A 15275-nucleotide genomic window follows, 5' to 3' on the forward strand; every position below is an offset into this window, starting at 1 on the left:
AAGTTTGAAAGCAAATCTCCCAACATTGGAGGAAACAAAAGGTTGTAAATGCTTTATAAGCATGAAACCTTAACACAAAACAAATATATATATATTTTTTTAAATATTAGAAAATATAAAATTAGTTTCTTAACTTTTGTTTTTTGGCCTACTTCCTTAATTTAATATATGTAATTAAGTAATATGTTAGCCTTTTTTAATTACTTTAATTAGTGATTACATTTTAAACAACAAATTGAATAATCAAATTAAATTAATTAACTAATCGGGTTTAATTTGAATCACAGAGCCCAAGAGCCCCAAAGCCCAAGGCTAACCTTTTCATGAATTAAAAATATATATATATATTAACCATTGAACACATAATTCTCACATATTATTGAATAAAAATGATATATACTAAAAAAAATCACCTTAATTGCTTTTAAAAATAGTATAGCCGTGCGCCTATACTTTTTTTTAAAAAAACGTGTGTTACTAGTTTGACGCGTGGCGCATAAGCGATGGACAGGTATGTATAGATACATATATAGTATAGCCGCCCGGCTATACTAGATTCTTTTTTGAATTTTTTAAGAAATAGTATCGCCGAGCGGCTATACACATTTTCCCACTTTTTTTGTTCAAGAATAGTGTAGCCGTTCGGCTTTACTCATTCGACACGTGGCACCCATATATAGTATAGCCGTGCGGCTATACTTTCTAAAATGAAAATTAAATCTGGGATTTTTTTTTTAAAAAAAATATTAGAAAAGATAATATTAGTTTCTTAACTTTTGTTTTTTGGCCTACCTCCTTAATTTAATATATGTAATTAAGTAATATGTTAGCCTTTTTTAATTACTTTAATTAGTGATTACGTTTTAAACAACAAATTGAATAATTAAAGTAAATTAATTAACTAATCGGGTTTAATTTAAATCACAGAGCCCAAGAGCCCCAAAGCCCAAGGCTAACCTTTTCATTAATTTAAATATATATATATATATATATTAACCATTGAACACATAATTCTCACATGTTATTGAATAAAAATGATATATACTAAAAACAAATCACCTTAATTGCTTTTAAAAATAGTATAGCCGTGCGGCTATACTAAAAAAAAAACGTGTGCTACTCGTTTGACGCGTGGCGCCTAAGCGCTGGGCTGGTCTGTGTACATGCATATATAGTATAGCCGCCCGGCTATACTAGATTCTTTTTTAAATTTTTTAAGAAATAGTATAGCCGCGCGGATATACTCATTTTCCCACTTTTTTTTTCAAAAATAGTGTAGCCGTTCGACTTTACTCATTCGATACGTGGCACCCATGCCTTGGCCGCGTCCCTTTATATATAGTATAGCCATGCGGCGATACTTTCTAAAATGAAAATTAAATCTGGGATTTTTTTTTTTAAAATAAAAATATTAGAAAAGATAATATTAGTTTCTTAACTTTTGTTTTTTGGCCTACCTCCTTAATTTAATATATGTAATTAAGTAATATGTTAGCCTTTTTTAATTACTTTAATTAGTGATTACATTTTAAACAGCAAATTGAATAATAAAATTAAATTAATTAACTAATCGGGTTTAATTTAAATCACAGAGCCCAAGAGCCCCAAAGCCCAAGGCTAACCTTTTCATTAATTTAAATATATATATATATATATTAACCATTGAACACATAATTCTCACATGTTATTGAATAAAAATGATATATACTAAAAAAAAATCACCTTAATTGCTTTTAAAAATAGTATAGCCGTGCAGCTATACTTTTTTAAAAAGAAAACGTGTGCTACTGGTTTGACGCGTGGTGCATAAGCGCTAGGCGGGTCTGTGTGTACATGCATATATAGTATAGCCGCCCGGCGATACTATATTCTTTTTTGAATTTTTTAAGAAATAGTATAGCCGCGCAGCTATACTCATTTTCCCACTTTTTTTTTCAAAAATAGTGTAGCCGTTCGGCTTTACTCATTCGACACATGGCACCCAGGCCTTCCTTTATCGTCTTTACTCTGCATTTCTTGCGCTAATTTTTGATCTCTCAACAAGGCAATAACAGCTTCCTTTTCATTAATAATATCCAAGTAGGAAATCTTCTCTGCAAGAAGTTGATCATTTTCTAGCTTTAGCTTTGTTACGTAGGATTTTTCGTCATAAACATCAAGTTGTATGGCATTCTTGCGATATGCTGCTTCCTTAACCATCTTCTGCAATTGCTGTTGTTGCTTCCTTAATTCTTCTTTTTCATTGTACAACATCTGAATCAATTTATTCTTTTTTATGCAAGATGCTATTGCATCATGGATCTTTTGATGTTTTCCTTTCTTTGTCCAATATTCAGCAGCATTATTGATCGCCATCATATACTCTTTTGTAAGCTGTATTTCATCCTCCTTGTATTCTAGAATTGATCTAACAATTTCCTCAAACAACGTTGAATTCCGGTATTCTGGAATTTCAGTTTGGAGGTCTTCTCTGGTGGTGTTGCTGGACTTGATGTTCAGCAGCATCATTATGCTCTTCATTCACTTCAGCATCTTCCTCCTCTTCATTTTCTTCTTCAGCAGCATCACCATGCTCTTCATTGACCTCTTCAGCAGCATCATCATTCTCTTCATTTTCTTCTTCAGCAGCATCATCATGCTCTTCATTCACTTCTTTAGCAGCATCATCCTCCTCTTCATTCTCTTCTTCAGAATCGTCATCATTCTCTTCATTCTCTTCTTCAGAATCATCATCCGGCTCTTGAGCTTTAGTGCTTTTTATCTATTTGTTGAGTAGAGTTAGTATTAAGAGTGTACTTCTATGACATGGTTTTTAATAATGTAATTCTATGACATGGTTTTAATAGTGTGCTTCTTCTATGAAATGGTACTCATAGTTTACCTATGTGACATGGTATTCATAGTTTACTTCTATGACATGGTATTAAGAATGTATGTCTATGACATGGTATTAACAATGTTGTCATATCAGCTGCAGATTATTTGAAAGGAAAGAGTACCCTTATCTGGTTGTTCTTTATATGATTAAGCTTCGCGTTGAGTTCTTGAAGACTCCATTTGACAGCCGCTGGTGTCATTTCTTCTCTTCCAGGAATTGGAGTGAACAAGTTAGATATTTGACACAGCCAATACTGCACAATATTTTTTTTGCAATATCACGTGTCAATTCATATCATTAGAATAATGCTACGAATTTGCAGTTTGGAGATTTTTGTTCTTACCGGTATTAGGATAGGCAGCCACTCACGCTTGGCTGTTTTTTTTTTTGTCCTTCTTGTTCTTCTTTGCTTGTTCTAATCCAAAATACATGTAATCCAAAACTCCTTGAGCCCAATTATATTTCCCCATCTCTTCTAAGGTGTCTATTGTGGTTGTATATGTCCAAGCAAGTGTACAACCAGAGTTGCATAAGAGATTGGTCATGAAGAGTTGTAGGATTATCAATCTTGTTACATCCATAGCACCCTCTTCTGTTTCATCTTCAAGTGCTAAGTTCAAGCACTTATCAATTGAACTCTTTGTTATCTTCTTATAACCCGTGAAGTATTTCTTTACAAATTGCAAATCTGGCCTTGTTGAGGTTGTTGTGCTTGGTAGCTTCTTGCCTCTGTTTGGCAAGCCAAAAATTTCATCCACATCTTGGCTTTTCATCTCACTGTCACCATCATTAAACCTGACCTTCTTTGTCTTTGTGTCATAAACTTGTATGAGTCTCACGATGTCATAGTTAGACTTCATGCACTCTACCTTTGTTAACCTTCTCTGCATATATGCATCTATCAATGTCCAAAAAGGTGTCTTTGATAGCAGTGTTAAGACATCGTTCCGACGTTCAAGTCTTTGTCTGATATTGTCAATTGTTGTTGCAAAGGAGAGCATGTTGCTCTTGATCTGCACATAATTTGGGTCCTCCCATCTGCTTGGCTTCTTGTTTGTTTTTGTTTTGGATGATGACTGTTGTCCTTTTGGTTTGGAGGTTCTTCTAGTTTGTTCTTTCTTCATCTTTTAATTGGTATACCTGCATTAGAAATAGGAACATGACAGTAAAGTATCAATGTTAATACCCTATATTGGAACTTGACAGTGGTAGAAATGCACTAGAAATAGGATTTCATAGGGAACTAGGAGTGTTATTACCCTATACTGGAACTTGACAGTGGTAGACAAGCATTACAAAGGGGATTTCATAGGAAACAAGTAGTGTTATTACCCTATACTGGAACTTTACAGTGGCAGATATGCGTTAGAAATATGATTTCATAGGGAACTAGGAGTGTTATTACCCTATACTGGAACTTTACAGTGGTAGACAAGCATTACAAAGGGGATTTCATAGGAAACAAGTAGTATTATTACCCTATACTGGAACTTTATAGCCATTAATCAACATGACAGTAAACTAGCGACTAAATTAGTGACTCTGGTAATAACTCTGGAAAAGTAAAAACTCGAAAGGGGACAATAGAGACACGGGTAATGGCCTAATAGTAATGGATAATGCTCTAAACTACTCTTATCGATAAACAAAAATCAAGGAAAAACAATTATAAAACATAATTAAAAAAGAGACCTCAGTAACGCCGAACAGTATAGCCGCTATACTATTTATAAATAGAATTTTTCAAAAGTACAGCCGAACGGCTATAATGTGTAAATAGAATTTTTTTAAAAATAATAGCCGCTCGGCTATACCAATTGAATACCATTATCTGAATTTCTCTTTTTCAATTATGTTAATTAGTAGTCCCAATGACTGCATCCCACACCTGTAGAATATTGAAAAATCATAACTGACATTGAACTTGAACCTGCATAATGACTTTAGAATTAGTTAAGTCATAGATCAAACCTTAACGACCGTATCCTCCCCACACGTGACAACACACATGAGCCTCGATCTAAAAACAAGAGGACAACCACAGCAATACTAAAGTTAATTTACCACCATAGGAGTATGTGTGCACGATGTGCTTAGAGTATGCTACACCTGCAGCAGAAACCTGATTGATCATAACCAGCTTAAGATTCATTTCCTATTTCTCGATAATACTTTCTTGTGATGAACTAGCAGGTGTCTACTTCACAATATGAGAATCAAATTAAACGGACACTAAACAAACAAGGACACCTATGCTTACATAAATGTGTCCCATCAGGGCTCGAACTATGCACTCTGCTAGCCCAACCTGATTCATTCATGCAAAACAGGTCCAAGTTAGCGCTTTTGCTTTGTGAGAAATCATAGAGTTCCCATCCCAAAGGAATGAGCAAAAATCATTACTAAATCACATACAATGTTCACAAAAGTTATAGAATTTCTAAATACCTCATATTATGCCACACAGTATCGTATTCTACAGAATCAACTAATCTACATGAATCAAGCAACAACTTGCAGAAGTAATAACCCCTAGCCAACATGAACAACAAAAGGATACTGTATTGTTTCATTCAACAACAAAGAATCATACGTTGTATTTGTTTCAAGAATCAAACTAAAACCCCAAAAGTGTGTACTTCGAAACCAGAATATAAGACAAACCCAAATCAGCAGGAGGGAAGATCATCTCCGGCACAAGGAACCTTTCATTTGTCAAGTCAAACTCCTGCCCAAAAACAACAAACACCACTCAGAAATAGAAAACAAACACAACCAGTTAATAGTCAACAACACTGAATAGTGGCAGTCGTGTAAATTGAGTAACAACTAATAACCAAAGTGTACTTCCACTTTTATAGTTGTCATTTTAATAAGCCAACAAAAAAAACTAAAAAATAATAATAAGAGAATGAAACAATCAGTAAGCCAGATGGCGTTGCAGAGTGAAGACAAAGTGATAGCAAAAACCAATGAACGTCAGCGAAAAAAAAAATATATTGAATGCTTGGCCTGGAGGCGGTCTCTGAGCCTCCGTGACAGTAAAATTGATATTTTATTTAAGGAAAAATATTTTAATCAATAATTGGATGAGACTGGAGTAATGAAACGCTCTTCCTTCCTTGAACAGACTTTCAGGGAACCAAACCCAACTTTGAAAGCCGTGTTCTTTACTTCCCAAAAACAAAGAAAAGCCGTGTTCTTTGCAAAAGGTTTCTTATTATTTCCTTTTTTGGGTCATACTCATACATACTGTTCTTTGCAAAAAGCTTGATCTGCTCAGGTTTGGGTTTTTCTGTTTGGTTTCAAAGGAAATTCAGCCTCAAGTTTTGTACTTTCCAGTGCTCAGGTCAGTCGTGATCTTTCATTTCTCGGGAACCAAACAAGAATAGCATTTCTTGTTGCTAATGCCTCCAGAATGTTAGTGTTTCTCAGTCACTCTGGTAAGGCTTTGATTCATGAACTAGACTAGAATGCCTGCCAATGTAACTGAAATTGCTAGGTGGGTCTAGGTGGGTCTAGGCGGGTCTAGGCGGCACTAGACGGCGCTAGGCGGCTCTGGGTGCCAGGGTGGGTCTGGTTCTTTTCTTTTGTTCTTTAAGCCTACTGCCTAGCGATTTTTCAAACTATGCACTGCAGGGCGGGTCTAGGCGGCACTGGGGGCCGGGTCGAGTTCTTTTCTTTTTTTCTTTTAAAGGGTAATACCGTTCTGTGCTATTAGCTTCCTGCAATATCAATCTTTGAAGACTTGAGTATGCTTTAAAAAACTGAGGTCAGGCAATTAATCTAGTTTTCATGAGAAAACATCATGAGCCCATCTAAGTGAACTGAATGATTAATTGTAATATTTAATCTTTTTCACCATCTTCCCTTTCTAATTACAAGTGTTTATCAGAAGTATGACTTACTGTAACTGTTTTGCATTTCTCAAATCTCAATCTAGTCATCTTCATTGTTAGATTGGTGATGTTGCTTCATCTTGATGTAGGTTGACACTACCATTACACGGTTTACAATTTGCTTGGAGATTAGCAGTTCTTGTTGGAGAAGTTCTGTCATGTACGTTAGAGCAACTCCACCCATTTACCTCTTGCCATGGCAAGGGGGGAGCTAGGGCAGTCACTATTCACGTGAATAGTGGTTGCGTGTTTCTACCCATTGCCATGGCAAAGGGCAATTATATTCATTTTTTTTGTTTTTTTCACAAATTTGTTTACCTAAACAATTAATTTGGATAATATTTTCGAATAATATTTTTGGGTTTGTACATGTCAATATTTATTATGAAATTCATATCTCAATCGGATAAAATTTTGGTATTTATAGAAGAAAAAAAATCAGTAATTTTTTGGTATTTTTTATAAAAAAAATTCGATTTTTTTCATTTTTTTATTGCACAAAAATTGGATGCCGTTGGATTGGAGAAAAAAATCTAATCGGAGAGCCCAGAGCACAACACGTGGACTTTAGCGTCACTGTAGCGCATAGCACTGTAGTGGCACTATAGCAGTACTGTAGTGGCACTGTAGCGCTGACGTCAGCACCAAAACGAGGGCTGGAGCTCGGGCCAACCTAGGTTGCTGGGTCCCACCTTGCGCCTGGGCTTGGGCTCCTCGCTGGAAACAGATTTTGGCTTTTTTTTCCCCAGCCCGAGGCTCTGTCATGTCGCTGGAGTTGCCCTTAGATGTGCTCATCTTCGAATTTGTAGGTAAAAGAAGTATATTTCAATGATGCAAACTGATGGACTCGTATTCCATAGAGTCTATGAATAGCTTCTTTTAGTTTTAGTTCAGATTGGATTCTGTTTTACTCAATGCAAATAATTCATTGCTTTTAATTACAACTCATTGTTTCATTCTTTTAGGTTCTCATGGTTGAGCTTCATTTTTGCATTTGTTAGCCTGGCAGCTCGAGTACAGAAAACACTGCAAGGTTCATCTGACGATATTGGATGGTTGCCGCGCGCTCTTGGCATGCCTGGTGTGGAGGATGGTACAGCAAGATTCTTGGAACTGCTTGCAGGAATAAGGTACGAAGCTAATATAATAGCTCCACTGCACTAGATGGTTGGACCTATTCAATAACTGTGTTCAATTTTGTTATCATATCTGTTTAATCTATTATGGTGCTATATACTTCAGGAATGGGGAGCACACATTGCCTAGCTCATTTGTCTATCTGCTTATTCCGGGTGAAGAAAATTTATTTTTCTCTTTTGGACTTTGTTCTTCTCCCCTGTTCAATCGACATTTAGTGTTTTGGCACCTATAGTTATGGGAACTTTGATTTTCCAAGCCTCTGGCAATCACGGCATCGTATACTTTGTTGGAACAAAGAAATTCTTTTCGAAGATGGATCTAGCTTGTCATATTGCAAAAATTCAGAGTGAGGTAATGAGTCATTACTCTGTGATCATTGCTGTGAGTTTTGTGAAATTTGTCTTTCCTTTTCATATGTTTTCTTTTATGAAGGCATCTGTTGAGCACAATGCATGGGAACTCAAGCAATATATTGAGGAGTTTTACTGGGAATCCGGTAAGCGTGTGATGCTGCTGGGCAAAACAAGGAAGGTGAGAAGCCTGTATTCCAACGAAGTATAATGCCGACAAAGCTTATGCATGATACATTCATTGCTTTTTTCTTTCCTTCTTTATTTTAGCTTTCGCATCTTGTTCCATTACTCATAGATTGAGTTAGGAGCAAAATCTTTATGAAATACAGTTACCTAACAATCACGTTTATTCCACAATACCAAAAATCCTTTTTTCATGAAACTAAAATGTACATAAATGTTGGATGAAAAACCGTATCATTTCTAGTTCCCAACTATCTGTTTAAATTCGTTTTCCCAACGTAAATGTTATACTGCATTTGTCTCATGAGAATGCAATGCATTTTCATAACACCCAATGCTACTTCACCTTTTACATTCTATAAAAAATTTGTATTGTACATAAACATGAAAATATTGGAGGAAACTAAAACATCATTCCTCATAATGTGGATGACTATATATGTAAATCAATGAAAATTAATTTTCCTTTTGGAATAAAAAAATATTAGTTTTTCAGTCAAAAAACAAACAATAGTAATATTGTAAGCCTTGTATTGGAGGATTTTCTAATTTCAATTGTTTGGAATCCTATGAAAAAAGGATATCACTTCGTGTTTGAGGGCAACATGCTCAATGAGGAGTGGTAACTTTTCTCGTAGAAGAAGAATAACGAAAACTAAAAGAACCCAAATGTTGTGAGATGATTAAATGGTCAGTAAATACTGTGGAGAGAAGAAGAAAGGTGTTACAATTTCCATTTTAAAATCTTTGTATTTCATTGACCAATAATGATAAATTTTTTTGTATTTTTTGTTGAGAATTATCTGAGTAATGGAAACTAACCCACTTTTGTTCCAGTTGATTATAACTTTCAAAAAGAAAAAATTTCTTAAAATTTTAATACAGAAGAAAATCTATTGCATGTGAATGAAACATTGGCTTAAGTTCGTGTCTACATTAACTTAAGGAGAAAAGATATTGATGCAAAAAGCAGATTTCGTATTAACACCTGAGATTAACTAAAGAGTAGAGAAAATAAATGAGTAATCGTGTTTGTTAACAACTTCAGAAGAAAAAAGGGATAAAACAGTCTAGACACGAACCAACCAAAGCAACTAAAATCTTTTGCTGAATTCCTCATTGTCTGATCTCGACCTTTTTCCCGATGGTGCTGCGTTGTCTTCAAAACTTATAACTATAGTTGCATCACTTCTCCAATTATCCTAAATGAGGGGAAATTGCCTCACCTTCAAATGCTACTATAATGAATTTTACTGGGTTAATTCGAGTATTCTAAAACTATAAATACCTAAATCTGCAGCTTCCCCTCAATAAATAAATAAATTATGGTGAGACCAAGAGAAGGGATCACACACAAGATATACACTCAAGATCCTCATTTCATTGGGAGTCATGCACATGGAAATGTCACCTTTGGGGTTGATCTGAACGCTGCTCCAGAAGTGGTGCTTGGCCCAGCACCATTCTCAATCGGAGGGGAAGTGCCCCATCTTCCTTCTGATTCTAATGGCTTAAGTACATGCACTCCACCATCTGTAAGTCCTTATGCAAACTGATTGGTTTCAGATGGATGTGCTGCAACAACGAGAGGATACAGCTTTAAGCTGTTAAGCGTATAGTCGTTCGGCTATACTATATATTTTTTAAATTAAATAATAATTTTAAAACGGCTATACTATTTAGACAAAAAAATATACCCGAGTATAGCGGCGCGGCTATACTATTTATAAATAAATAAAGGGACCCGCCCAGCGCCTAGTCGTCCACGTGTGAGAACACGTATAGCCGTGCAGCTACAGGAAATTTTTTTTTTTAATAAAAAAAAATACCCTATTATAGTCGTCCGGCTATACTATTTTGAAAAATACGCCCGGGTATAGCCGCTCTGCTATACTATTTATAGGGAAAAAATGGGACCCGCCTAGCGGGTGTCCACGTGTCAAAACATGTATAGCCAGACAGCTATACTATCATTATTATTATTATTTTAAACAATTACCATAGTAAGGCCAAGCAGCTATACGATTTTCTGATAAATAAAAAAATACCCGAGTATTGCCGCGCGGCTATATTATTTTGAAAAATACACTCGAGTATAGCCGACGAGCTATACCTTCCTGAAACATATGTTCCTTCTGCGAGAAATCCTCTTAGAGATCTTGGAGGCAAACCCCCCTTCTAAGAGGCAGATTCTTGCCTTTTATGTTGGAAATGTGAATGGCTATTTACGTCCAATTATTCTAGAGCACTGGAAGGACAAAGACCCTGGTATGAAGATCTTTGGTCCAATGCCTCCTGGTGTTGCAATCAAAAAATGAACTACATACAGCATATGAAGAGAAGCAAATATTGTATCTGCCCCAAGGGTTACGAGGTCAACAGCCCACAAGTGGCTATACTCTTTATAAAAGAAAAAGAAAAAAGGATCTGCCTAGCGTTGAGAACGTGTTTTGAGAAAAGAGTACAGCCGCGCGACTATACGCTAGAAATAGAATTTTTTTAACAGTATAGCTGCTCGGCTGTATCCTATAAATAAAATGTTTCCACAGTATCGCCAGGCGGCTATACTCCATAAATAGAATTTTCCAACAGTATATAGAATTTTTTTTTTAAGTATAACCGCCCGGCGATATTCTGTGAATAGAATTTTTCAAAAGTATAGCCGTGCGGCCATAATTTGTAAAAAGAATTTTTCAAAGTTATAGCCGCTCGGATATACCCATTGAACATCATAATCTAAATTTCTCTTTTTTAGTAACTTTAATTTGTAGTCCCAGATTAAAAGAATCTCCTACGACATCGAGCAGATCCAAGCTCTTCATACTCAGCCTTGGCGACACACATTGATCATCATCTTCCTGCTCTGTCCCAATCCCAAGCAAATTGGCATCCACAGCTTCATCTATCATTGAATCTGGTAATAGTGAGTTTGCAATCCATTGCTTAGAATTCATTTCCCCAACAAACATCTCATCTGTTGGCTTCCTTCTTGGGAATGTTTCCATCACTACAATTCCAAAACTGTACACATCCCCTCTTGTTGAAACCATTCCTTCCAATCCATATTCTGCATTACAAAAAATGGGCCTAGGCGGGTCAGGGCGGCGCTAGGCGGGTCTAGGCGGGTCTGAGTGCCAGGGTGGGTCTGGTTCTTTAGGGTTTAGGGTCTGGGTGCCAGGGTGGTTCTGGTTCTTTTCTTTTGTTCTTTAAGCCTACTGCCTAGCGATTTTTCAAACTTATGCACTGCAGGGCGGGTCTAGGCGGCGCTGGGCGGGTCGGGTTCTTTTCTTTTTTTCTTTTAGCCTATTGCCTAGCGATTTTTCAAACTTCATCTCTCTGTGCATCTATCTTTGCTAATTGTTCGCACAAGTCGTGATTGGGATACTGTTGGTTACACAGCAGGCTTTGACACTGTTGGAGACCAGTGGCAGACAGTAAGTAACACACTAGCTCCTTGATCGACATTAAAATTGTAGTTACATATTTCAGACTCCATTAGTAATCTGTCACATTTTTTTCCAGGTATGTGTGCCATTTTCTTCTTTGAAGCCGATATTTCAAGCAAGAACTGTATCAGATGCACCACCTTTTGACCCCAGCAATATTGTGTCATTGCAGGCACATTTCTACAGCCATTTTATTTTAGTCTATTCTTTCACTTCATTTTCTTCTATGTTTATTGATGGGATTCAAAATTATGGCAGCTCATGTTTAGCAAGTTTGAATTTGATGGGAAACTGAATCCTACTTTTGTGGAAGGGGCATTTAAGCTCCCATTATCAAGCATACGAGCATATCTAAAAGAGCCTATTACTCCCAGGTTTCACATTCTTTTCATTTTGTTGGATTATCTTCTTATGACTAAACATAATTGATCTGCTAGGTGCACTTTCTGTTTTAGTCTTTAAAGAATCTCTTTGCTTGTGATCCGTGTAGGTTCGTACACTTAGGTTCTGCAGGAGCTACCCGACTGACAGGCCTGGACTTGATCTAAGTAAACAACCTCCTGCTGTTCGCTTAAACAAGGAATTAGATTTTATACTGACATTCAAGTTGAAGGTTTCATACTAATTCAGTGCAAGCTGTTTGATATTTTTATATATAATCAGTGTATCAAAATACCACTTCTTAGCTCTTTTCTCTCTCTCTCTCTCTCTCTCTCTCTCTCTCTCTCTCTCTCTCTCTCTCTACATTGCGGGTGTATATACTCGTAGCAGATGAAAAGCAGAGGCTTCAACAGGAACATACATAAGCGACCAAGATTTTAAAGTTCTGTATGACAAATCTACATGACTTAAAAAATTTCACCTGAGATGATAGGTTCTCACTTTCAAAAGGCAAGACTGTGGCTACTCCACTTATCACCAATTAGAAATTAAGAAAGGAAGATGGATCAAGTAAACCAGAAGAATCAGTTTACAAAAGTCTCATTGGGAGCTTACTATACTTGACAACAACAAGACCCTGCTTGTTTGGTCTCGACAAGCTTACTATCAAGATTTATGCAAAATCGAAGCCAGATACACTATGGAGCAGCAAAAAGAATATTAAGATACTTGCAAGGCACAATTGACTATGGCATACAGTATAAGCCCACTACAGATCCAAGACTATTTGGCTACACAACAGTGATTGGCCTGGATCAGTGGATGACATGAAAAGCACATCAGGCTATGCATTTACAATTGGGTCTGGTATATTTTCATGGTCATCAAGAAAATAAGATACCGTGGCACAATCATCAGCAAAAGTCGAGTACGTAGCAGCAGCAAGTATAGCATGTCAAGCTATATGGCTCAGAAGAATATTTGAAGATATGGGAGAGTGCCAAACAAAAGCTACTGAAATACTTTGTGACAACAAGTCTGCTATAGCAATGGCAAAGAATCCAGTGTTCCATAGCAGGACAAAGCATATCGTCATCAAGCATCACTTCAGCAAAGAAAGAAGTTGAGCTCAAGTACTGCATGACAAATTAGCAAATCGCAGACATGTTGACTAAGGCACTTCAAAGACCAAAATTCGAACTGCTACGAAACATACTCGGAATAACACAAATGTGCATTAAGGAGGAGTGTTAAATATTAATGCACACTTGTGTGATAAAACTAGAAAATTCTAAAATAATTGAGAGAATTACTAAGTAAAAGTTGGTTGACTCTTACTAGAACCATCCTAATAATTATCTATTGTTATTGTAACTAGAGAATTCTAGAATTATAGGACTAACTTGTGGTTAAAAATGACTTTAGATAAGTCGGTTACTGTGCAACCGACTTGTCCAAGCAAAATTGCCGACTTAGCATCTGTATAAATATGCCTACAGCCAACTCAAGTAATTAAGCTGAAAACTACAGCTGTCCTATATCCAAAGCCTTGCACCTTTCCTCTACTTCATTCAAATAGAACTACTTGGTTACTCTTTCAAGAGTTTTCCATTCCAAGTTAAGCTATTGTCCTAAACACTAAACCAACCATTTCCTAAACCTCTTCTCCCATAAACTAACATGTTTATATACTGTATCGTGCTTTTGGGGTTCCTATACTGAAGCTAAATTTTGCAATGAATACAACACACAACTTATATCCACACACAAAAAAAAAAAAAAATACATCTGGCATGGTTGGCCTATCTGCAGCATTGTCTTGTCTTGTAAACAGAGAAGCCCAGTGTGCACACATCTCATCACTTCTGATGAGGAATATGAATCAGCCAATACTTCATCAACCAAGTCATATCCCCTGCCTTCATTCCACAGTACCATGCCCGACAAAATTTCGAGTATGTTGGCTAGACTTGTTAGACTCTGCTGTACTTAGCTTGTAGGATTTAGAGTGTGAACTTACATAAGCTAGGACACCTAGATGTTTTCCAAAGTAATAGAAGCTGGTATTGTTCCTGCCGCTAATAATCGCCAATATCAAGACCCCGAAGCTATAGACATCAGATTTTTCAGAAAATATCCCTCCTGTGGCATACTCTGGAGACATATAGCCAATGCAAAGGCAATTCATTAGTACTTAACTGACAATATTTATTCTTTATCAGAAAAGTGCCACAAAATTTATATCTTAATGGCATGCAACAAATGTTTCAGTTAAGATTGCAGGGTTCTAAATAAAATGAATGGTACAGCTAGATTTCCTACATGTTATCTCTGCTTCCATATAAATTCACTAATACACTGATATGAATGACAATATGCTGAACATTGAAATCTGAGTTGTGATGCTCTTCCAAGAATAGGAAAAGGAATGATGCTTACAGTGTTCCCACAACCTTCTGAGTATTTGTTAGATGCTGTGTCCCTTGAACGATAAGTGCCAATAAAAATCTGAAATTTTGGGGTTCATGTTCTCATCCAAGAGAATGTTACTGACCTTCAAATACGAATCATGGTGGAGATAAAGAAGCCCTCTAGCAACACACTGAATAATATTGAAGCGTCTGCCCCAATCAAGCTCAGGTCTCCTCGCTGGATCTTGTAAATGCAAACATTCGAAATATAACCAATAGTTTCATTCATATATCCCATGCATTGTATAATGAAAACGTTGCTATGGAAGATATTGAAACATTTGTATGAACAATAGTGAAAAAGGGGTATAATCAGATTCAAAATTGATTTCAGGTCCAGTTCAACATTGTCTCTTCTACTTTATAGAGAACTGAAATGTACTCATGTATTATACAGTTCAGTTTACAGTTCTGAGCATTAAATCTGCAGGATGTCTTGCTTGACTGTTTGTGTATTGAAAATAATTCAGTGATTCTGTGTATCAATCGAAAATAATTTTGATTCCGTGTGCCCTGAACATTTA

The 15275-nt window shown here is 36.3% G+C and overlaps 2 protein-coding genes and 1 long non-coding RNA gene across 6 annotated transcripts; 2 read left to right on the forward strand and 1 right to left on the reverse strand.

Annotated features, from left to right (window-relative positions):
* LOC109950397 (nucleolin-like) lies at positions 2453 to 4002 on the reverse strand. The gene is made up of 3 exons (XM_020568987.1): positions 3454 to 4002; positions 3000 to 3131; positions 2453 to 2761 (listed from the first exon to the last, which is right to left on the reverse strand). Exons 1-3 carry the CDS (start codon positions 4000 to 4002, stop codon positions 2453 to 2455), a joined length of 990 nt encoding a protein of 329 aa, XP_020424576.1.
* On the forward strand, positions 5987 to 8758 carry LOC109950429. Of its 4 annotated transcripts, none has more exons than XR_002272615.1 (5): positions 5987 to 6321; positions 6867 to 6937; positions 7743 to 7907; positions 8020 to 8268; positions 8350 to 8758. It is a non-coding gene; the product is annotated as an uncharacterized LOC109950429 (long non-coding RNA). The 4 variants fall into 4 exon arrangements; XR_002272616.1 differs by having other exon boundaries at positions 7779 to 7907; XR_002272618.1 differs by having other exon boundaries at positions 5987 to 6227.
* Positions 9779 to 12447, forward strand: LOC109950398. The gene is made up of 5 exons (XM_020568988.1): positions 9779 to 9988; positions 11239 to 11376; positions 11976 to 12071; positions 12158 to 12273; positions 12390 to 12447. Exons 1-5 carry the CDS (start codon positions 9779 to 9781, stop codon positions 12445 to 12447), a joined length of 618 nt encoding a protein of 205 aa, XP_020424577.1.

The sequence above is a fragment of the Prunus persica genome, chromosome G7, assembly GCF_000346465.2.
Source record: "Prunus persica cultivar Lovell chromosome G7, Prunus_persica_NCBIv2, whole genome shotgun sequence".
Classification (NCBI taxonomy): domain Eukaryota; kingdom Viridiplantae; phylum Streptophyta; class Magnoliopsida; order Rosales; family Rosaceae; genus Prunus; species Prunus persica.